The 22,414-nt window shown below is 43.7% G+C and overlaps 4 protein-coding genes across 5 annotated transcripts; 2 read left to right on the top strand and 2 right to left on the bottom strand.

The window, feature by feature from the left end:
- Positions 1–1,404: 1,404 nt before the first annotated feature.
- On the top strand, positions 1,405–5,283 carry LOC123061985 (NADH dehydrogenase [ubiquinone] flavoprotein 2, mitochondrial). The gene is made up of 10 exons (XM_044485281.1): positions 1,405–1,626; positions 1,722–1,790; positions 1,884–1,949; positions 2,359–2,475; positions 3,292–3,369; positions 3,449–3,554; positions 3,674–3,720; positions 3,890–3,967; positions 4,582–4,647; positions 4,757–5,283. The coding sequence occupies exons 1-10, from the start codon at positions 1,528–1,530 to the stop codon at positions 4,862–4,864; spliced, it is 834 nt and encodes a 277-aa protein (XP_044341216.1). The 5' UTR covers positions 1,405–1,527; the 3' UTR covers positions 4,865–5,283.
- A 679-nt stretch (positions 5,284–5,962) lies between these two features.
- Positions 5,963–12,124, top strand: LOC123061994 (multisubstrate pseudouridine synthase 7). The gene is made up of 20 exons (XM_044485292.1): positions 5,963–6,232; positions 6,321–6,521; positions 6,606–6,880; positions 7,135–7,207; positions 7,299–7,355; positions 7,742–7,821; positions 7,905–7,967; positions 8,283–8,370; positions 8,461–8,563; positions 8,652–8,755; positions 8,861–8,934; positions 9,370–9,434; positions 9,596–9,756; positions 9,838–9,905; positions 10,007–10,067; positions 10,466–10,503; positions 10,727–10,795; positions 10,998–11,322; positions 11,686–11,789; positions 11,876–12,124. The coding sequence occupies exons 1-19, from the start codon at positions 6,062–6,064 to the stop codon at positions 11,713–11,715; spliced, it is 2,106 nt and encodes a 701-aa protein (XP_044341227.1). The 5' UTR covers positions 5,963–6,061; the 3' UTR covers positions 11,716–11,789; positions 11,876–12,124.
- A 138-nt stretch (positions 12,125–12,262) lies between these two features.
- On the bottom strand, positions 12,263–15,588 carry LOC123062004 (protein tesmin/TSO1-like CXC 3). Of its 2 annotated transcripts, XR_006429456.1 has the most exons (7): positions 15,288–15,546; positions 15,106–15,174; positions 13,972–14,149; positions 13,782–13,877; positions 13,643–13,706; positions 12,902–13,534; positions 12,263–12,522 (listed from the first exon to the last, which is right to left on the bottom strand). XR_006429456.1 is itself a non-coding variant. In XM_044485305.1 (6 exons), the coding sequence occupies exons 1-6, from the start codon at positions 15,485–15,487 to the stop codon at positions 13,023–13,025; spliced, it is 1,119 nt and encodes a 372-aa protein (XP_044341240.1). In that variant the 5' UTR covers positions 15,488–15,588; the 3' UTR covers positions 12,772–13,022. The 2 variants fall into 2 exon arrangements, 1 of the variants encoding a protein (XP_044341240.1); XM_044485305.1 differs by lacking the exon at positions 12,263–12,522 and having other exon boundaries at positions 12,772–13,534; positions 15,288–15,588.
- Positions 15,589–18,167: 2,579 nt separating this feature from the next.
- LOC123062012 (signal recognition particle 54 kDa protein 2) lies at positions 18,168–21,919 on the bottom strand. The gene is made up of 9 exons (XM_044485316.1): positions 21,542–21,919; positions 21,330–21,429; positions 20,445–20,598; positions 20,213–20,363; positions 19,982–20,130; positions 19,417–19,517; positions 19,184–19,341; positions 18,747–18,861; positions 18,168–18,661 (listed from the first exon to the last, which is right to left on the bottom strand). Exons 1-9 carry the CDS (start codon positions 21,770–21,772, stop codon positions 18,327–18,329), a joined length of 1,494 nt encoding a protein of 497 aa, XP_044341251.1. The 5' UTR covers positions 21,773–21,919; the 3' UTR covers positions 18,168–18,326.
- Between the last annotated feature and the right edge of the window lie 495 nt (positions 21,920–22,414).

Below are 22,414 nucleotides of genomic sequence, written 5' to 3' on the forward strand. Positions count from 1 at the left end.
TTTAGCTAATGCTACAGCTGAAGTGATGTGGATTCAGACATTGCTTCATGAACTTGGAATTAAAGTTCCACAAGCTGCAAGATTGTGGTGTGACAACATTGGTGCAACCTATCTTTCAGCTAATCCTGTTTTCCATGCACGTACAAAGCATATTGAGGTTGATTTTCATTTTGTCAGAGAAAGAGTAGCACGCAAGTTGCTTGATATAAGGTTTATTCCAACAGGTGATCAACTTGCTGATGGCTTCACAAAACCTCTTACGATGAGAAGGTTAGATGACTTCAAATACAATCTCAACCTTGGTAAACTTTCATAGGGTTTAGATTGAGGGGGGGTGTTAGACAAGTTGTATAGGATAGGGACACTAGTTTAAACTTGTACTCTGTTCTATCCTTTCTTCTGTCCAAACTCTTCTGTAATCTTGATCGATCTGTCTACGATCGACTTCTTTCTTGTACGCCACGGCAAACCTTCTATATAATACAATGCGGCCCAGACGAAGGGTTCACGCTTCCACAAATCCTTACACAGGTCGCCAGAGCCAGCAGTGATGTGTTTCCGTGATTGCTCCTCGGGCAACACGTCCCATGCCTTTTGGGCTGCTGCCACATACTAGTATTTGAGTGAGTGAGAAGCAGTGCTATTACAATCCGTTATCATATTAAGGATATATAAAACATGAAGAGAATTAAGAGCAACAGGTACAACGGCTCGCAAAGCTATCGAATCACGTGACACGTTACCAGCAAGAGGTATCACAGTTCACACATGGGTAGAAAATAAATTCACATGTTGTTAGCCAGTTAAGACAGTTCAATTAGATGAACTATATCGGCCTCGCATAAATCCACAAGAACATTTAAATGACTAAGACTAGAACATGAATGCCAATTATATAAAATATCTCATTATCATAGATTCACAATTACCTTACTCGATTCCCAAAGGGAAAATCAACCGGGCAAGCATAACAAAACAGGGCGAGCGGAATCATAACACGTTTTACAAGCAAAAAAATAGCCAAGAAACGGCATCTTACAAGGAGTGCGTTTCTCTGAGAACGCCGCTAGGCTCCTCCGGTCCCTTGAACATATTAGACTTTTTTTTGTTGATAGCCTACCAAGATGACCACTTGGTTTGAACATATTAGACTTGGGGCAGCGGGCAGATAAATCAAGAAAGAGAGGTCACCTTCGGCAGCGGCGACCTGGCCATCGCGTCCAGCCGGGGTTGAGGAAGGAGAAGCTGCGAGGCGGGGGAGGGGCCAGGTGCGGCGGCCTGCACCGCGGCGCCTCCTCAACAGAAAGGGGCTGGCTGGTGGGTTCTATGGGCTAATAGGCCCAGCCCACTTAATTCCGTTCCTGTCCAATCGGAGCCCACTAAAGCAATGTCAGTGGGTGGGCTGGCTAGTCCCACTTTCACGTCGACGTGCCCTTGTTGTTGGCCGGTAAGGAGAGGTCGGTCTCTCACACACAAGCCAAGCGACCACCCGCCGATACCACCACCGCCGCTCCCTCGCTGGCCGCCATGCTGCCCCCGGCCGCCCGCCTCGCGGCCCGCCGCCTCCTCGGCCTCGCCTCCGCCTCCGCCTCACAGTCGGCCGCCCGACGCCTCTCCCCGTCTCCGGTTTGCGCGCCTCCTCCCCCTCCCCTCTCGAATCCATTCCCCTCCATTTCCCCCAAGCCGATCCCCTGATCCCGTTCGCCGAAATTTCCTTGCAGATCTCCTCCCCCGCGGCCGCGGCCGCCACGGGTTACTTCTCCCGGACCTTCTCTTCCGCGCTTAACTACGTGAGCGCTCTCGGATCCGCTTCTGCGGTTGTCTGATCTGTTTTGCCGCCGACGACGATTGAGCTAGATTTATATGTTGTGTTGTTTCTGTAGCACATCGATTCGCCGGACAACAACCCGAACATGCCGTGGGAGTTCACCAAGGCCAACATGGAGAAGGTACTGTTCTCCCCCCGGTCTGGGTCTGCGATGCGTGTGTAGCGGGGGACTGTTGGGGTCAATTGGCTGGATTTGAAATAACTGTGACATACCTTGTTAAATTGTGTGCTCAGATGTTCAGATATGGTTCTTAGGTTAATATTTGCACTGGTAATGCTGCATCCATTAGATAGATACTCTTGAATGATAGTCTCCAGTTTAACATCCTTTTTTTCGGCTAGTGCAACGGGGCAGTCTTGTTAATTTCGTTTATTCCTGAATGAACTATTGTAACAGCACTATGGGTCGTAATGTTCCATTTCTTACAGGAGAAATGGGCTTAGTGAATGCAGTTAATATGGCTCATCCGACTACTGACACGCTTCAAGTTTGTTATTACCTGGACTAATTTTCCGTTGAATTGTTGCAGGTTAACGAAATCCTATCTCATTACCCAAGCAACTACAAGCAATCTGGTATTATTCCAATGCTTGATCTTGCACAGCAGCAGCATGGTGGATGGGTCCCGGTTGCAGCAATGGACGCTGTAAGTTCAAATTCGCGCAAAATTGTGACCTTCCAACGTCAGCATGTTATGTTGTATTCCGTTTCCATATAAAGGGTGAAATTGTTATGAGTTAATGTACCTTCTTTAGTTAAAAACATGTGTCTTGTACTTGTAGAAACTATGCAAAACCTTATTGCCCCTTGTTTATCGTTGTATATGCTGTTCTTTTCTGCATACTCTTCTGTCCATACACTATGTCTGGAACACTAAATTATATTCTGTATAGGTGAACAGAAAGATATCATGTGTATATTGAGTAGTCGGTTTAGCTTATGACTTGCACAGGTTTGTTGGTCTTTAATTTTGACACCCTAGAATCAAGTTACATCTTGTAGAACAAAACATTTGGAAGTGGCAGTTACAACCATTGGGTAACTACAAATTTATCCTGGATTTGATAATCAAGAAAAATAGCTTTATTAGGAGACATGGGGTCCCTATTTTTAATTAAGAAAGAACATGTTTGTTTGTCGACATACTAGTTGAAACCTCTTATGATCATGTTTTTTTTTTCTTTTCTGATGAAGCTGATTTGATGGAAGTCTAATATATTCATCTGGCAGGTCATATTATTGATATAGCATATTAACATATAATGCATTCAAAGCTGCAGCATATCCTTTCTCACCATGACCATTATGTTCACAATTTTGCTTCAAGTATCATAGTCTTTGTTACACACTGATCTAATATATTTTATGCTTTCTTAAAATTTCTGTTGTTTTCCCCCCTATCTTGGAAAAGTGAACACTTGACATTTTCAGCGTTCCTGACAATAATTTGTCTTCTTTTCAGATTGCTAAAATAGTTGGAGTTGCACCGATCAGGGTCTATGAAGTTGCAACATTTTACTCAATGTTCAATCGGACCAAGGTACCTTGATGCACGACTGCCTACTCTGTACTCATTACTACCATCTTTTTTTACCATGAAGTCGTTTCATGCTATGTAGGTGGGAAAATACCACCTTTTGGTGTGTGGAACTACACCTTGTATGATTCGTGGTTCGCGTGATATCGAAGATGCCCTGTTAAAACACCTTGGAGTTAAACGGAACGGTTTGTATATTGCGTAATTATTCTGATATCTGTAAAATTGTTACCACAAACTTTGTCCTCTGAGCAAGAGCTTCTTATTCTGTTTCTGTGATGTAATTAACATTTTTTTTCATTTGCAGAGGTGACAAGCGATGGTTTATTTTCTGTTGGGGAAATGGAATGCATGGTAACACCGTGATCTTTAAATATTTGTTTTTACTTGAGTTTATACTTTCCAATATATAACTGTACCTTCTTCTTTGTCTGTAGTATGTTTGTAACGAATAGTTTTAAATGTTTGGTTATGATATATCCTTAAAACCACTTTTATTCACCTTCTGCTCGTTTGTTCACAGGGTTGCTGTGTGAACGCTCCCATGATTGCTGTGGCTGACTATACCAAAGGTTCAGATGGTTACACATACAATTATTATGTAAGTTTATTTTGCTCTTGATAATCATACAATTCAACGTTTCACTATTCTGTTATCCTAAATTGTATCCTCTAGTACTTGCACTTGCTGGTATTAGTCAGTATCAATGACTTTATGCTGGCATAATGCGGGGTGAACTGTGCCAGAAACAGCATGACACATCTTATAGGACAATTGGTTCAACGTGATCACTGATCAGAAACAAAAATTGGGTAATGGAAGAACGTAATCACTGTATAGGAGTATATTGTTAGGAAAGGGGTGATGTGATTACAAGTGGTGCATGTTTGAACAGTAGTTTTACTTCTAAATTCATGTATATGCATAGATCAGAACTTGTCTACTCGATACACTCAACTTGTATGTCATTGCTTGTTGGCTCTGTACTGTACCTTCTTCTTTGGGGACATTAGAGAGGTAGAAAGTTGCCGTAGTTATCTTTTAAACTAAATTTCTGTTCAATAGAATTACTGCATCACTAGAGACGTAAAGTTGCTAGCCTACCAGGATGGTTTATTAAAACTCGCATGCCTTTTGCTAATGGAAGAGGCTTTGAAGTAAACTTTTCTGTCTGATGTAACTTGAGCTTCTTTTTTTCTACTTGCCCTTCACAGGAAGACCTCACTCCCAAGCGAGTCGTTGAGCTTGTTGAAATGCTGAGAAGAGGGGAAACGCCCCCTGTAAGCTTTAGCCCAACTTAACAAGATTCTCTTACTATGTCTGGCCACATGTTTTATCTGGTCTAATTCCAATATACACCTGTTCTGACGATCTGATAAACATTTGCAGCGTGGCACCCAGAACCCAGAGCGGAAAAACTGTGGTCCTGCTGGAGGGATGACCACCTTGCTAGGCGAGCCAAAGCCTCCCCCATGCAGGGACCTAGATGCCTGCTAGGTTTGCTTTGAGTTGCAAGCACACAAATAAGTAGGCCCGGTTGCACTGTATGTTGCGGAAACCGCGAAAGCGATTTGATCTCCTGTTGTTCTCAAAGCTTTCTTGTGGCCAACAATGGACATGCGATTTGATTGATCTTGTTGTTGTCGAAGCTTTCTTTTGTCTGACAATTGGATGCGTCAACCTGTCACACACCATCTCTTCTTTTTTCCTTATCATCAGCTAGACTGCCCACTGATAAAGATAGTGCTCTTCTGAAGCTGCAGCTTTGTATCCGGCATAAGAATCTGGGGCACTGGATCAATTGCTGTTATGCTACTCCTGCAGTGTTATATTCCTGTTGTTCATGCATTAATGTTTGAATGAACACGGACCTGGTACATTGCTGATTTTCGGGGAGAAACTTTTTGATATACTAATTTTCTTATTCTGTCATCGTATTACGTTTTCTCTTCGATATAAGAGTGTTATAAACATCGATTTATATGGTGTGTACTGCACAATGCGCCCGGTGTCGCAAAGTCCCTGCTCTTTCCCATCTCTTCCCAGCACCTAGTGGACATTGTTTGACTGTTCTGACCTAACATTTTGCACCACTTCCTCTTTACAGCATGTAAGCATGCAGATTTAGAACCTTGAGGGTACCCTCCAACCCTCTTTTGTTCAACTAAATGAAATAAAATATTAGAATTCACTTCATCTTTGAAACTTAGTTCATCTGATTGAACTAAGTAGGTACCCTGAAGGTTTCAAATTTGCATCCCCAACCGCGTCCTTGTGTGCTCGCAACAGGTGATGATCCTTATTAACACTTCGCCTCAGATGAGCCCTTGAGCCTTCTTCTGTTGAAAGTGCTTGTTGGACCTCTAACCGGGTTCCCATGATAGCATCAAATGATTAATGGACAAATAGTTACATTGAATGATGATCAGATTTCAATCCCTCAGAGCGATAAACCGGCATTTGTGGCCACCCAAAAAACTAAAAAAGGGACAATATTGTTTTGCATCTTAGTTTTGTTTGGTTGCCATTCAATTGATCTAGGCCATCCACGATGATCCAACGGCAGAGAAGGTCGCCAGTGGCCGATGCGGCCCCACCTATCAGAGGTACAGCCAGCGGCTTTCCCCCCGGCTAAACCCTCTCCGCCATTTCCCTCCCAAAACCCTAGCCCCCAAATCAGCCCACCCCGCTCCCATGGCGCGCTCGAGCTCCGTCACCGAGGCCGAGGTCGGCATCGCCTGCTTCACCTCCGCCCTCCCGGGCTTCCGCGGCGTCCTCAAGCACCGCTACTCCGACTTCATCGTCCACGAGGTCGCCCGCGACGGCTCCGTCGTCCGCCTCACCTCCCTCGATCTCCCCGACCAGGTAGGTACTCGCGCCCCCCCCCCCGCGACGTCTGCTCGGTGATTCCGCGCGCCCGGTCCCGGTTTCACCCACGGCTCGTGCATTGCAGTGCGTGGATGCCAAGGAGGAGGAGAAGGCGGCGCCGGCGGCCGACGCCGACCACTCCAAGGCTCTCGAGTCGTTCAGCGGGCTCTGCGGCGAGGCCGACTGCCACGCGCTGAGGGGGCTTCTGGAGAAGGTCGCGGCCGGCGGCGAGGGCGAATTCTTGCCGGTCATGCTCTCGCCCGATGCCGACAAGGCTCATCGATCGGTGGGTTTGGTTCGGCGGTGCTGCTTGTCTTGTGTGGCTGAATTTGGGGGAACTGTCTGATTTGGAGTGTTTATTTGCTTGCAGGAGGTGCACAACTTTTTCAAAAGAAACTTCAAGTTCTTGGTCACAGACACAGTGGAACACAGCGACGGGGTTCAGAAATACATCAGGGTACGCGTGGGGTCTGAAGCTGGAGGAGGGCGGGGCCGTGGCGGTGGAGGGAGGGGCGGTGGTGGGAGGGGTGCTGGTGGCAGAGGAAGGAAGAGGAAGAACATGAATGGTTCTGATTGGGGAGACGACAGGCCATTTGACAGTAGAGGGTCGTCTAGTTGGCCAGCTCATGCTGGGAAGTTCCTGAGGTGATGAAATTCTGTTTGAATTGATCATCTGTTGTCCTACCCAAATTGTTATTAGTGTTTGCGCTATAACACATTCATTCCTCGTGTTTGGCATAGTTGACAGGCTTGTTTGAATTTGGTAACATGAGTAATGTAGCTATAACAACTCCTCTATATTTGTGTAGTAAGGAATATAAATGTAATGTTTGCGTCGTGTCTAGTTTTGCTGCTAACTAGTTCTGTAACTGGAGCTACCATTCTGTGACACTGATCAGGTTTCACCTTTGCAAAGAAAACAAGGACACCCAAGATGCATTGGGAGTAATAGGAAAAATGTTAGGACTCCAGGTACATCTTGGTTGCTATTTATCTCATTGATGGCATCATTCAGTAACCGTTCTTTGCCAACCGAGTAATGACTTGATTATGCTTTTTGCAGTCACGCTCATTTGGGTTTTCTGGAACAAAGGATAAACGTGCTGTTACGACGCAACAGGTGTTTATTATTCCTATGTAAACCATCTCTCTGAATTTAATTCATGTAATGATGGATTTGCGTTTTGGGATAAAATAGCTAAACTTTCATACATGGGTGTGGACGAAAAATACTTTAGGTGATTTTATCTATAGCTATAAGTGAACTGTATCTGTATGTGTAATTATGTATGCTATTATGGTGTTACAACCAGTTAATAATTTCGTGTAAAATTTAATATGCATTCGTTCTAGATTTTATTATTAGTATCATTGATCAAACTAGGTTATGTAGTTTGTTTCATGATTTTCTGGCTATTTGGTAGATTTGGTTATAATTTCTGTTTCATGGTTATGACCCTTTGCATGTAATTGCCTTGGCTACTGATCTAATTCTTTTCCTATTAGGTTACCGTTTTCAAGGTGCCAGCAAATAAAATCGCTGCACTTAATAAGCGACTATATGGCATCAAAGTTGGAAACTTCTGGTAGGTGATCAATTGATTTTTGTAGGATCACTGGAATATAGCTGTCCTAAGTGATACTTTAGCAACTAACGTATCCTCTCTAGTTATGTAAAGGAGGGACTTGGTCTTGGTCAACTCATGGGAAATCGGTTTACAATTACCCTGAGGTATCATATCTTCTCTTTTTTCCATATAATTTAGTATATAGAAGCGCTCCTGCTCCAATGCTCTTCTGAAAGTGTAACACAAAATTTAGTGCTATTGTAGGCCTGATTTGATTTGCATCTACACAGTAGACAGTACACACTACCTCACCACTATCAGTTATTTTATAGTTTTGCCCTTTGTGGTGTAGTATTAGTATATTTTTTGAAAATAGTAGTATTAATATATTACTTAAGCCCACATGCATGGAACCTTGTATATTTTGCTTTAACAAACTGAGAAAATTGGGTAACTTATGTTTACCTGCATTTCTTTAGAGGTGTTGTTGCAGAATCGGAAGACATGATAAAGGCTGCTGTGGATGGCTTAGGAAAGAACGGATTTATCAACTACTATGGTTTGCAGGTACAGGCCTAGGAACTTCTGCGTGTGCTCCAGAATTTATTTTGCTGTTATTTGTGAACCTTATTGAGTTCATCTATTTTGTATGGTTAGCGCTTTGGAAGTGGTTCAGTACCAACCCACCGTATTGGAGCTGCTTTGCTTAGAGGAGAATGGAAAAATGCTGTAAACTTGGTTCTTGATCCAAGGGAAGGAGATATCCTCAAATTATTTTGTTTGTATCTAATTAGGATTGCATGTTGTGCTGTGCCAACTTTTGTTCAACATAACTCGATACTCCGAACAGCGTGATGACATAAAGGAGGTGCGTGAACATTACAAGCAACATGGTGATATTGATATGGCTCTGAGGAACTTTCCTCGCCATCTTGTGGCTGAGAAGGCTATTGTAAGTGTAGTCCTTTATCATTTACATCAAAATATCCTTGTATTAGATGAATAAGTGCGCCTTTTGTGGAAATTAAACTAATATCCATCCATGCACTATTTTCAGCTTCAGTGTTTGAGGAAATGCCCTGAGAACTATCTACAAGCATTAAAGGGTATACCAAGACCGTTAAGAATGATGTATGCCATATATCTTTATCTTGTATGGATTGCTTTTTCTTGATATAACTAGTTACTTCAAATTAAACGACATTGGTGGTTTTCTTCTCCGAGAATATGATAATTGTAGAATGCAGAAAATTGTTTTATAGTAAGTATATACTCCCTCCGTCGCAAAATAAGTGACTCAACTTTGTACTAGTTTTAGTACTAAGTTGAGTCACGTATTTTGGGACGGAGGGAGTATATTTCTTTATAATCAGTCACTTTAGATGTAATCTGACATCAACAGTAGTACATCCACTTTACATGTTAGTCAACAGTATTGTGCTACTCTAGTTACATATCACTTGCTAAATCGAATATTTCTGCTATTCACTTTTCTGCGTTTTTTTGAATAATTCTACTTTGTTTCTGTCCTTTTACTTATTACTGATTACTGATTGGCTTCTGTAGGTATGTCCATTCTTACCAAAGTTACCTTTGGAATCATGCTGCCAGCATGAGAGTTGAAAAGTATGGTCAGTCTACTTCGTCCTTGTACAGTTACTCAGTTTCAATTGAATCATTGTACAATTTGATGTTTTGGGCTAACCGTTACTATTTCATGAGGTGTGTTATCCCGTGGTTTTTATGGTGGACTTCACGCTCCCTTTTTATATTCTAACTGGTGATTTGACAGGCATTTCACAGGTCGTAGAGGGTGATCTAATCTATACCAAAGAAAGCCATCCTGGAGAAGCAACTTCTGTGGGTACTTCAGAAGTTGATGGCCTTACAAATTCTTCTGAAATTGATATTTGTCCTGAAGCAATTCCAGAAGAAAATATCCAGTCTGTGAAGGTTTGCTACAAACCTACATGCTCATACACAGAAAATGTTCCTTCTCATATGCCTACTCCTGCACCTTTGTTTCTCTTGTAGCTAGTTGATTCTGAAGATTTATCGAAAGGGATCTACTCGTTTGAAGATGTCGTCCTTCCTTTGCCTGGGTAAATGACCAATTCCCTTATTCATATATTCATTTTGTTCCTGTCATGATTCCACTTGTCAAGAAAACAAATAGATTCAGCTTGTTATTGTTATTACACAGTTCACAAGCATTGTTCCCTGGGAATGAAGTTGCTGAGATTTACCACGAAATGGCTAAAAAGGTAAATACTACTCCCTCCGTCCCAAAATAAGTGTCTCAGCTTTGTACTAACTCTAGTACAAAGTTATACTAAAGTTGAGACACTTATTTTGGGACGGAAGGAGTATATTGCAGTGTGTATTTGGAGATTCTTGTTTGGTATGGTCAAAACTTGCGCACTGTTGAATTTCTGTTACAAGCATTCCCAGTTCCTATTTCATTGAATCAGATATTGCAATGCTGTGGCCTTTGGACTATGCTGACTAAAATGTGTTTGATTTATCCTTTTCCTTTGTGGATATTAGCTGTCATACTGTAATATCACTGGTTTTATTAGCAAATGTGTTATGAGTCACACAATTTCTTAGTGGCTTCTGCCATGACGAGAATCATAATGTTACTTTGGATTTCATGTCTCAGGATGGCATTAGCTTGACAGAGAATGCTCATGGTGTGAAGTAAGTTTCTTCATATTGCTCCCAGAATTCTTTCTAGCCTATGCATAGTCCTTGAATCAAGGGCAGCTGTAAATAGTGCAGCCTAATGCATTGAGCAATGACAATTTATTTTTTCTTCTGCGGTGTATTAATCATTTCATATACATTGCATCTACACATGCTTGTTTTACTGCTACATCATATCCTAATTTTTGCGCTGTATGATGCAAACACCATTTGTTAGGGAGTTCTCAATTACAAGCATGAAAGGAGGTTACCGTAGGGTGTTCCAGAAGCCTATTGATTTTGAGTGGTATGTGTATTTCCATCAATAGTTTACTGTGTTAATCCATCAAAGTCATTCTCTTAACTCTATCCATTGGGCTTGCTTGAAGTGTTAATCTGACCGCATGAGTTATTTTAGAGGAGTAACACTGCCGTGTATTAATTCTTATTCCTTTTTGTTGAATCTAGTATGACTGCACCATTTTGATAAAATGCTTTGATGACTGCAGGGAACTCATGACATACACGGATGACAGTGCATCTTTAGCAGAAACCGATTTGGATATTCTCTCCAAAAGCAAGCTTACAGAAGCAAAGGTAGCTAATGAGCCTGCTGCATCTAGTGAAAATTCCGCCTCCAATCCACCTGATTGCAAGATGGAAGAGCCATTGGAGACCTCCATGCCAACCAGTGAAACTAGCTTAGTAGAAAACAAGTCTATTGGCAGCTCAGATACATTGCCAAGCAAACTGGCCGTGAAATTAGCATTTACTTTACCTGCATCATCCTATGCTACAATGGCAATCAGGGAGTTGCTGAAGGATTCAACCTCGGTATGTTTATCCTCTGTCGATATATTATGCTTTTACGATTTAATTTTGAAGACTAGTGAGTCGACTGATGCCCATACTTATACAGTAAATTTTAGTTCATCAACTAAACTTGTGGTGCTTTCCACATGACCTGCTGTTGTTATAGTTGGGTTGAAGTTGTGTATAAGCATGGCTCTTGATGATTGCTGATAGATTCTTTGGTGTGTTTAGCCACTACGGTGTTTGGTTAATATAAAAATAAGGCATATACAACCGAGAAATTCATCAACTGAGAAACACTGCTGATAAAAGATTTCTATTTGTCGGTTATTTCTGGCACGACTTGTTACATTTGTTGCGTAACCTCCTTTGGGGTACCTGCAGGTTGCGTACCAGAAAACACTTGATTGCTAAGTTTCTCGCTGATGTCAGTTCTCAAGGGAAACTGATCTGTCATCTCACCAATTGAGGATGTGACATGGCTGAAGGTATGGTGCTTCGAAGACCCGATAACTCTGAATTAAATGGCACTGTTTATGGGCTCCTAATTCCTGCTTCTGTGTTTCTATTTTAGCTAGAGCTTCAGCTGGATCCATGAATCAGCAAACTGACCACGCGGCTGAGGCTCCCGCTTGGTGCATGCAAGCAATATGACCGTTCAAAACTATGTACTGAGCGCAAAATTTATGGTCCCTATTCTGTACTAGAATGCGCCGTGCCGCAATAAAGCTTGTATAACCCTATTATGACCTCTGTAATGAAATCGAGATATAAAATCGTGCTGTGTTGGTTACCTCGACGAGGCTGAGGTTTTGCTGGATGATTCGATGATTCCCCATCATTTTGTTTTGCATTTTAAGCTTCCTGCTTATCTCGGTTCTGTTTTTCGTTGTTTTATTTCGATTCTGCTGGACTTGGTCCGGCCACGGACGCCTGGACCTCTGAAACGTTCCATGGTCTGGTGTCGATAGGTGATCCACAGGAACTCCAGGCCCTGTTTGATACACGAGGAAAGGACATTCCATGTACACTTTCTGTATACAATTCTTATACTCCCTCTGATCCAAACTACTCCCTCTCTCATAATAAACGTTCTTATTATTCTTCATAATAAATGTTCTTATATTATGAGACGGAGGGAGTATGCTCTTATATTATGAGACTATGAGACGGAGGGAGTAATTGACGCAGCAGCTTTGGTACAACAACTTTGTACTGTGTCAATTAATTTGGATTGAAGGGAGTACATTTGGATAGGAGCCAAGAACTCTTCTAGATTTTCATTTTGTCAATTAATTTGGATTGGAGGGAGTACATTCCAACAACTCTCCTATATTTTCATAGGACCCTGCCAGACCACGAGAATATTCCTAGCTCTGTTTGACGCATATATTCCATGTTTCGTACGGAGAACTTCAACTCTAGACAGCATTTCATCTCAGACACAACATCACATTAGCTAAATACAGGTGCATAATAACAAATCATCAATTATTGCAACATGTCACCAGGTACTCAGCCGCTAAGCTCTCTACAACGACAGGCGGTGCAGATCCGGGATACACATCTCAGTATACAGGAAAAACCCTAAACATCCTGCGAATTCCAATCGGCCAGCAGGGCATCCATCACCATCATCATCTATAAACGCAACATCCAATGCTCCCCCTCAAACCTCACCCGGAGGCCCCAACAACACTAGAGAAAAAAACACTGCTGCCCTAAGTCAGGTGCTGGATCTTGCGCTTGAGCCACAGGGCGCGGACGTCGAGCCCCAGGGAGACGAATATCTCCCGGTTGCCCGGCTGCAGGAACACGTCGGGGGCCACCGACTTCTCCACCTGCGACAGCTCCACCATGCCGTTCAGGATCTGGACGCACCGCGAGATGCTGTAGGCGTCCTCCTGGACCTGGTGCTTCGCCAGCTGCCACTCGTGGCTCGAGCTCTTGTGGTTCTCTCCCGAGTCGTCGACCGCCCGGTGGTCGTTGCCCTGCCTCTTCAAGGACAGCTGCCATGAGCGCGGCTGCCACTGCGACAGCACCTGCGGCAGCAGGTGCGTGTCTCTGCTCGAGGCCTTGCTGCGAGGCGGGGTGTGTTGGAAAGAGGACTCCTTTGAGATGGGCGATTGCAGGCGAGGCGAACGCTCCACGACAAAGTCGTGTTCGTCCTCGCTATGGTCCAGATCCGCACCGGTGTATATAAAACGCTTGCTTTCGTCCGCCATAAAACCTTCTGCAGTAGGAGAGACAGTCATTAGCCAGCAAACGATGATATTGCACAAGGGGATATTTACACAGGTTTCACTGAAGAACGAAATCATCACAAGCACTCCGTACTTACCATTTTTCCCATAAGGATTCTTGCAATCCTCGCATCGACAAAATAAGGAGCATCCAGTCCCATCCTGTTCACACGAATCAACTTGAGAATAAATTTGCACCCGAAAGATATAGTAAAGTGTTTGGAGCTAAGATGGAACCTGGTAGCAATCACAGTATTTCTTTAGGCAACTTGATTTCTTGCAATTGCAACCTCGCCTTGGTGGAGTTGAAGAAGAAGAATTGTGTGCATCTTCCTGCAGGTGACAAAGACATAGTATGGAAATTATTGTTATGAGCCAAAGGGAACTTAGAAAATGCAACATCGTCTAACTGAGTCAAGAAAACAACCATAGTTTCAGCATTAGCCTCCAGTCTTCTATTAATTTTCAGAGACATCCGTTTCTGACGTGAAAGTAGCACCTTGCGAGTGGTCTGAACTGTCTCTGCAAAATCAGACTTGTTGAAACATGGCACGCATCCACATTTTTCAGAACAATAACCTCCACCAGCAAAACATGGACAATACCTGCATACGCAGATAATCATGATTTATGTTAATAGTTCGTTACAAATCTTAGCTCATAAAAAAATATCGGCACATACATGTATAGATACGATTTCATTTAAACTAATCATTAAAGAAAAAATTAGACCAGCAGGGGGAGGAGCCCCTGTGGTTTTTTAATTAAGGAATTTTGTGAGACACACGTCCAATACCGTGATATTAACCAGGATGGTTAAATGACGGCCACTGGGATCAAACCCGCGCCGGCGGGAATGCGCCACTGCACTCCCACCACTGGGGCTAGGAAACCATCCACATTTAAACTAATCATCATATACTGATAAACATTTTCACCAATATAATGTGTCCCAGTAGATGAGAAACGACTTGGGATTCTAAAACACTTCGATAGCAAAATCTGAGTCATTTTTTATCTACTGGAACACATTATAAGCTGCTTAGTCTGGCCACACAGATATAATCTGCTCCATGAGCTATGTTTCAAAGGAGGAATTGAGGTAACTTAGGAAGCGGAATCGCAGTATAATCAAATAGCGCACAAACGAATGCTAAAACAAGTGATGCACTCCCCATCATGAAAAACTAATTCTGAATTTGGGAACCTCTGCAGCAAGCACATATATCAGGAAAATAATTTCCTTAATTTCTCACTGCATGCTACGAGAGGCAAGCTGCTACGAGTTCACTAGAGAACCCAGCATACCAAAGGGATTTTTGAAACTGAAGCAGATATGTGACCAGGATATCAAATTAGACAGGATGATTAAACCATCCCACCCTCGCGCAGATGCCCCTCTCTAGCACCTAAACGGAAGCAAATCTGAGCAGCGAAACCGCACGGCACCCAACATTTCAAAATTGGCCGTCCCTGTCTAGAAACCCGAAGCACCGGAGGCGAAACAGGGCACATCCTAGGGCCCGGCGGCGAAATCGGGAGGGACAGGGGGGCTGCTTACAGCTTCAGGCATCTGGACTTTTTGCAGGCGCAATGCTTGCACCCATCCGCGGCGTCCTCCAGCTTCTGCCTGCTCAAACAACAAACGTCCGCCTCAGTCAGATCAGCCGGCCGGATAACCCCCGGCGAGACGCCGGAACCGGGGAACGGAGACGCACGGGGCCGGGGCGGGGGGGACCTCACCTCTTGGGCGTGGTGGCGAGCGCGAGCTGGTTCATGCTGGTGGGATCCGGCAGCGCGTCGGGGCCCTCCGGGGCCGCCGCCACGGCCGGCGGCGGCGAGGGCGGGGGCTCCACGGCCGAGAGGGGCACCGCCGCCGTGAGGTGCGGGGGCGGGGGCGGGGGCGGCGAGGGGGGCTTGACGGAGATCGGGGTGGCCTCCATGGGCGGAGCACGGGGCGAACGAGGGCACACGCGGGGTCCGGCTGGGGGCAGGAGGGTGGCTCGGCTCTTTTGAGTCTGTGGCGCGGGGCCCCCGCCTTGAAGAGCCAGGAGCCTCCCTGTCCCTGCGGGGTTTTTGTTTTGTGGTTTTTTTGGTGGTTTCTGGAAAAGGTTTTACGGTTTCGAACGAAATCCGGGGCAGTTTCGTTCGGACTCCTTTTTGATGGATGGATGGGTGGGGGTTGGTGGCCAGAGGAGATTTTTTTGGTTTGGGCAGGGTTTGAGATTTGAATCCGATGTGGTTTGTGGGTTTTAATTTTTTTTAATGGGTTTTTATTTACTAGAGGCTTTGTTTCAGTGCTGGATTAGAGGTCAGTTTTTTTTTTAGTTTTTTGCGCTTTTAGAATAGTCTGCTTCCTATCAACCAAACTATTTTTTTAACAGTCTTGCTAAGTCTCAGTCGATGCTATACCCGTGAGATCTTACGTTGATTCATGCAAAAAATTATTTTTAGTTTTTCTTTTTCTCTATTGCATGTTATGTTACTTGACTGAGACTTTGTTAAATCTCAGGCGACTGAGACCTAGTCATACCCTTTTTTTAAGGCTACTAGTCAAGTCTTAATAAAGTAGGCTTGTGACATAAATAAATTTTGTCGGGCTTTTAAAATAAACTGGTTAGGGGACGACTTACGTCAACTTATTTTAGATGCCAACAGAAGAACTGGCCCAAGGAAAATGTTTGTAGTTTGACAAAACTACTCTAAACCTCGTCGTTGTCGTTTTGTTGTGACACACGCCCAGTCAGCTAGAATGCACCGAGTCTAATCTACTGTATCGTAGATATTGCCCAATTTAAATTTTGCTCGAGCGCGTGTTATTCTCTTATCCTTATGTACTCTGAAACACTTCGCTTTACTCCATGCCATTATGTATGTTAGATACAATTCTTCTTCCATTTCTTTCTTCCTATACAAGAAAAGCTCTTCTCCTCTCGTCGGCGCCGCCCCCGCCCCCGCCGGTCCGCCCCCATCTCTTTCCTCCTCTAGAGATAAAGAATGTTTCCCTAAAAAACAATATGGTGCCTTACTATTGTTTCTCCCCCAGCATGAAACGTCTCTTACAACGCACGCATGTAAAATCTAGGCCTAACAGTCCTGAGATGTTAGTTCATCTGTGCGCCCAACTTATCAATATAGTGCACTGACTCACACAGAACTTCATTCTCCTCTTTGCACTAATCGCCAAAAAGTAGGAACTTTCAATGTGAAACGCTCTAGCATTAAACGGCACAACGATTGGATTTCAGACTTAAAATTTTAACTCTGGATTTTAGACTTCAAATTTGAGTTCAGACTTATTTTAGAGAGAAATATGTGGGTTTGTTAGTTAAATGAGAAGTGATTTATGGCACCGTGATGAATCTAGTCGTGTGTCATCGCTTTGTAAAATGGTTCGATAAACACAAATCAAGGCATGGTTTTCTATATAAACAAATAAATTCCCATTTAGCAAATGAACTATCCCCATCGAGCAAGATATTCTGATTTGACTAGACATGTTTGCAAAAATAAATAAATGAATAGATTAAACATAGCAAGTCGTTTTCTATGGGAATGCTCACCAGCACACTTCATTGCAAATTTAACATAGTTACATCGTTCCACAAAAGAGGTGAAACGGAACTAGGAGGATCATCCTCCCAAAACAATTTTCGACTTAAAATCATATGAGTGTCTAGCTAGCTTGCGCGCCACCCTGTTGGCCTCCCTTGGACAGTAACGGATGCCACTGAACCAACCCTGGCAAATTTCATTAACTCCTTCGTTTTCTCAAAGTAGCAAATTTCATGAACTCCTTGATTTTCTCAAAGTAAAAGAGGCCGTCGGCAAATTTCACAAAAATAATCAGAGATAACTAGTGACTAATTGTGAAATTGGTGTGCATCAGACAAGTGTCTCTTGAGTGGAGTTAAAAGGCATTGTGCAGTGTATGTGTATGTAGCTTTACGTTTTCTTTAGCGCAGTTAGTGTCATGTCGCGTGCTTTATTTTGCAGTAGTAGATGGTAAAGCATGGTGCCTTACTAAACATACTAGTACCAGAGATAAAGTCTATGTTTCCCTCAGAAAAAGTATGGTGCCTTGCTGCTGTCTTTATTACTAATTTCGCCCCCAGCATGAAACGTCTCTTACAACGCACGGCAATCCCAAAGTTGGCACTAATTAGGCAATCATGTGCTGTTAAATCTAGACCTAAAAGGTCTTGAAACATTAGTGCGTCGAAATTATCAGTACACTGACTCACATAACTTCATTCTCCGCTTTGCACTAATCGCCGAAAAGTACTCCCTCCGTTCCTAAATATTTGTCTTTCTAAAGATTTCAACAAGTGACTACATACGAAGCAAAATGAGTGAATCTACACTCTAAAATAGGTTTACATACATCCTTATGTTGTAATCATTTGAAATGTCTAGAAAGACAAATGTTTAGAAACGGAGGGAGTAATACATTAAACAGTGAAACGCTTTAGACTTCAGACATCAAATTTTAACTCTGGGTTTCAGGCTCTCCAGATCCAGAAGACCGCATGATTCATAAAACAAGTATACCAAGCGAGGAACGCGACGACGCAACAAATTCACAGAAGCTACACTACCTGTAAATTTGATGACCTTACTAGATGTTAGTTCCAGAGAAATTTCAAATGATTTTTTCAAGAGTTGAGGACTATATTTGTCAGGATGGGAAATCTTTTGAGATCTATATAAATATAGCAAACTCTGACAACGCAGCAAGCACACCACCTATGCCCAGAAGAAACTCTACCTACATTTGCCAGGCTAATCACCGCCCAGTCCCATGCCACCGAGCATTTTGCTCATGTCCTTGCCGCCCATCTGCTTCATCAGGGCCTGCAGGCCGCCCATGCCGCCCATCTGCTTCAGCACTTGCGGCGGGAGCGCCTTGGTCATCTGCTGGATGTTCAGGTTCTGGGACAGGTCGCTCATCTTTCCATTCTTCGGCATCTTTAGCCCCTTCATCTTGCTCCACATCTTGGCTAGCCGCTTGTACTCTTCCAGCATGTCCATCACGTCTCTGATTTGCCTGCCAGACCCCCGAGCGATCCGGATGATTCGCGACTCAGTCATCAGCTTTGGGTTTGTACTGTCGAGCTCTGAAAAGTAGATCAGGGTTGGGATAAGTTTCCGAACGTCGCTCTTGTGTTGTACAAAGGAAAGCCTTGATCTAATCTAGCTCACCTGCTGCTGTCATGGAATCCATAATCGTCATGTACCGCTTAATCTTCGCTTGGCCTTCTTTCTCATGTCCTTTTGGCATCAACTCTGAACTAAATCCAGGCAACATGGAGAAGACCTGCAAGATAAACAAGACGACGCAGGCTTAAACAAATGATATCAGAATTATAGTTGTGGGGTCTTGCTTGTCTTGTTGGATGACTTCGTGTGAAAATCAAATACTCGATATAATGTATCATACGAAGGTTAATCAGACGTTAACATGATAAATACTACTCCCTCCGTTCACTGTTATAACATGTCCTAACTTTTCTTCTGATTCGTATGTATATAGACGCATTTTAGTGTGTTTGTTCACTCATTTCAGTTCGTATGTAGTCCATAGTGAAATATCCAAAACATATTATATTTGTGAACAAAGGGAGTAAAAGATAGTTAACCTGGCCAATAGGACCCATTTTCAGAAGATTCTGGAATTGCTCATACAAAAGTCTGAGAGTGAAGGTTCCTTCAGCCAGCTTTGCCAGAAGCTCAGGCTGTTGATCAGCAGGCATAACATCCTGGATCTTGTCCATTAAGCCAGACAAGTCTCCCATACCTGACAAATACATCATTAGGTAAACTAGAAAGAAGAAACACCAAGCTACACACAATATTAAATGTAGTTGCTAACCTAGCAGACGGCTGACAAATGGTTTCACATCAAAAATCTCAAATTCATCAATGTGTTCTCCAGTTCCAATAAATATCACTGGACTTTTTGTAGCTGCAACCCTGGGGAAAAAAGAGGCAAGGATGTAAAAAAAAAGTTCCTCTGATTCTTCACCTGTTTACTCTAACAAACGGTATCCTCGCCTACTTGTAATAAACACAATAAAAAAAGAAGCTAAAACAGGATTTGAGAATACAGCTGAGCAGATAAATAACAATCTTAACTGCTTCACAGATACACTAAACATATGTGCAACCATTCAGATTGAAGTGATCCTAAACCAAGTAGCATTTTCTTGTTGAACTAAAATAACATGGATGATATGTAACCTGGTAAAATGAAATTCAACTCTAGAAGGACATATTAACCAGAGGGGGAAAATCCCACAAGAAGAATTATAATGAAGAAATTTTACCAAAGAACAAACTAAGCTAACTTAGATTCTTTGTAAATAATATCGCTCATAAGCAACACGATACAGGAAATAGCACCAGGAAGAACAAGAAAAATAAAAAGTAATACTAACGCGCTAAGTGCACCGCCTCCTTTTGCATGACCATCCAATTTCGTTACGATGACAGCACCAACAGAAGCACTTTGTTTAAATGCTTGTGCCTGATCAAACGCAGCCTGACCAATACTGCCATCCATCACAAATATCACCAGGTCTGGTTTCTGCAATGAACCATGAAAAGGTGGGTGAAAATCTCGACATTACAGGAAAAATAAGGGTGCAAGACTATGACAGTGTAAATACCGTTGCTTCTGCAACTTGACGCATTTCTTCTAAGAGTGCAGCCTCTTGCTTATGGCGTCCACTTGTGTCAATAATGATGAGATCAGAATTTTCTTTCCTGAACCTTTCCAGACCCTCAACAGCAATTTTCACAGGATCTGACTCCATGTAGCTGCAAAGAAGGCAATTTTATTTAGTGCAAAATTTGGAGAGAAGCTTTTAACCCACAGGTAAATCTATCAATGTAGAGAACCTTCCGTAAAACGGTATCTTTGCCTTGGTTGCATTCTGCTTCAACTGATCAAAAGCACCAGCTCGGAATGTATCGGCACAAACCAGAGACGGTTTAAATCCCTTGCGCTGATGATAATATGCGTATTTGGTACATGTGGTAGTTTTTCCAGAACCTACAGACATATATAGTTATTCAGTGAACGTTACATCGCAACTATATAAAAGAGAAGGAAAACGATAATGAACACAGCACTGGATGTTTTGACTCTGTCAAAACTAGGACAGGAAAATGGAGATATCTCACAAGTACGAACAACTAGGAAAATGAAGCAGGAAATGGTGATGATTCTCAAGGCTTTAGATATAGCACCTACAGCTACCCCCTGAAATGCCTGGGTCATTATAAGTTATCCACAGAACAATTTATCTACCTTGCCATACTTCTCAAGACAGAATTGAGAAGACCATTGAGTATAATACTGATTCCTATTCCTATAGTTGCTTGTCATCACAATTCACGAATGAAGCACATGGATAGAGCAAAAGATTACATCAACAAACTAAACAAGGTCTGCTTCTATTGGTGACAGGTAATTGATGACCCTAACCGCAATTCTCCTCCCAATAATGGCCTAAATTTACATCAATTTATTCAACAAGGTTTGGAGCTTTCGATTTTGCTCGCCTATCAAGATAACCAGGAAAAACATGAAACAAACAGTTCCTATGAGACCATCTCTGGTGGTTAAACAACGCACTCATTCTAGGTGGTCTAGTAATGCTACACGCAGACTGGTAGATATATACAGCTATAATAAGCAATCACATGTAGCGAGTGGAATTCAGGTAATAGGCGTAGAACAAAAAACAGAGCAGGTAAGCGAGGTTAGTCAGTGAGACTGACCCTGCAACCCGACGAACATGACGACGCTGGGCTTGCCCTTCTTGGGGGTGAAGGCCGGCTTCCCGGGATCGAGCATGTTGCAGAGCTCCGTGAAGACGGCCTGCAGCACGAAAAATGAAAAACAAGGGCATCAGCATCCTCCCGCCCAGTCCCCCCTGGATCGATCGAACTAGCGCAGGAAATGAATGGAGGGCCGGAGCGGGGGGCGGGACCTGCTGTATGATGCGTCGCTTGTTGGTGCCGGCGGCGAGGGTCTCGAGGTTGACGATCTTCCTGATGTTGGTCTGCATGTCGCGGACCATCTTGAACTGGACGTCGGACTGCAGCAGCGCGCGGGAGATCTCGTTGAGGCACTCCCCGAGCACCTTCTCGTCGATCACCGTGGCGTTGCTCATCTGCGCGAGCGCGCGGGAGATGCTCCCGCCCAGCTGCGCGAGCACCATCTTGGCTGGGCCCCCCGGGGGTCGGACCTCGTCGGCGGGGTGGGGTTCCGGCGGCGGTCAGGGGCGGCGCGCGGCGCGATCTGGAGGCTGGGGTGGGGAAGGGGACGGGAGAACGGAACCGGCCGGGGGAGATGGGGAAGATTTTGGTTGGGGGGTGGGGGATTGGGGAACGCGGCGTGGTGGGTCGGGTCGGTAGCGGCTCGGCTGGCTCGTGTGTCGTGTCGTGTCGTACGCGGGGAGAAGGTTCGTGTGGTGTGTGGCGTGTGAGTCGAGCCGACGAGCGTTCGCTCCGTGAAAGCTGAAAACTGACTCGTATTTCACGGATCTCATCGCAACGGCTTTCATCGCGATGATCATCGAGCATCCCTCTCAATTTCGATTGTATCAATCAAATTCAATTTTTTTTTGCAGGTATCAGGCTTGGGTAGGGCCGGTCTTGGGGTTTTGGAGACGGCGGGCCTATGACTTGTGTATCTCCTTTTGCAAGCAGCAGAGGGCCTTTCGTGTCTTTTAAAATTCAGAATTAGTCATCTAGCCTTGTGGGTATACAAGTGGCCTCATCGGCTTCACCGGTGAATCACTTGTTTGCTTACAGATGACAGTCTGCTGTTCTTTAAAGCAACTAACGAGGGGGCGGAAGAG

The sequence above is a fragment of the Triticum aestivum genome, chromosome 1A (genome assembly GCF_018294505.1).
Source record: "Triticum aestivum cultivar Chinese Spring chromosome 1A, IWGSC CS RefSeq v2.1, whole genome shotgun sequence".
Classification (NCBI taxonomy): Eukaryota; Viridiplantae; Streptophyta; class Magnoliopsida; order Poales; family Poaceae; genus Triticum; species Triticum aestivum.

Excerpts from the sequence above, each read along its gene's own strand:
- LOC123062004 (XM_044485305.1), bottom strand. The coding sequence starts at position 15,487 with ATGGAGGCCACCCCGATCTCCGTCAAGCCCCCCTCGCCGCCCCCGCCC. Across the intron at positions 13,878-13,971 it reads AGGCTAATGCTGAAACTATG|GAAGATGCACACAATTCTTC; the intron begins GTTGTTTTCTTG and ends TGTCACCTGCAG. Across the intron at positions 13,535-13,642 it reads GAATCCTTATGGGAAAAATG|AAGGTTTTATGGCGGACGAA; the intron begins GTAAGTACGGAG and ends CTCCTACTGCAG.
- LOC123062012 (XM_044485316.1), bottom strand. The coding sequence starts at position 21,772 with ATGGTGCTCGCGCAGCTGGGCGGGAGCATCTCCCGCGCGCTCGCGCAG. Across the intron at positions 21,430-21,541 it reads AGCGACGCATCATACAGCAG|GCCGTCTTCACGGAGCTCTG; the intron begins GTCCCGCCCCCC and ends TTCGTGCTGCAG. Across the intron at positions 18,662-18,746 it reads GGATTCCATGACAGCAGCAG|AGCTCGACAGTACAAACCCA; the intron begins GTGAGCTAGATT and ends TCTACTTTTCAG.
- LOC123061985 (XM_044485281.1), top strand. The coding sequence starts at position 1,528 with ATGCTGCCCCCGGCCGCCCGCCTCGCGGCCCGCCGCCTCCTCGGCCTC. Across the intron at positions 1,627-1,721 it reads GACGCCTCTCCCCGTCTCCG|ATCTCCTCCCCCGCGGCCGC; the intron begins GTTTGCGCGCCT and ends ATTTCCTTGCAG. Across the intron at positions 1,791-1,883 it reads TCTCTTCCGCGCTTAACTAC|CACATCGATTCGCCGGACAA; the intron begins GTGAGCGCTCTC and ends TTGTTTCTGTAG.
- LOC123061994 (XM_044485292.1), top strand. The coding sequence starts at position 6,062 with ATGGCGCGCTCGAGCTCCGTCACCGAGGCCGAGGTCGGCATCGCCTGC. Across the intron at positions 7,822-7,904 it reads ATCAAAGTTGGAAACTTCTG|TTATGTAAAGGAGGGACTTG; the intron begins GTAGGTGATCAA and ends TATCCTCTCTAG. Across the intron at positions 9,435-9,595 it reads CATGAGAGTTGAAAAGTATG|GCATTTCACAGGTCGTAGAG; the intron begins GTCAGTCTACTT and ends GTGATTTGACAG.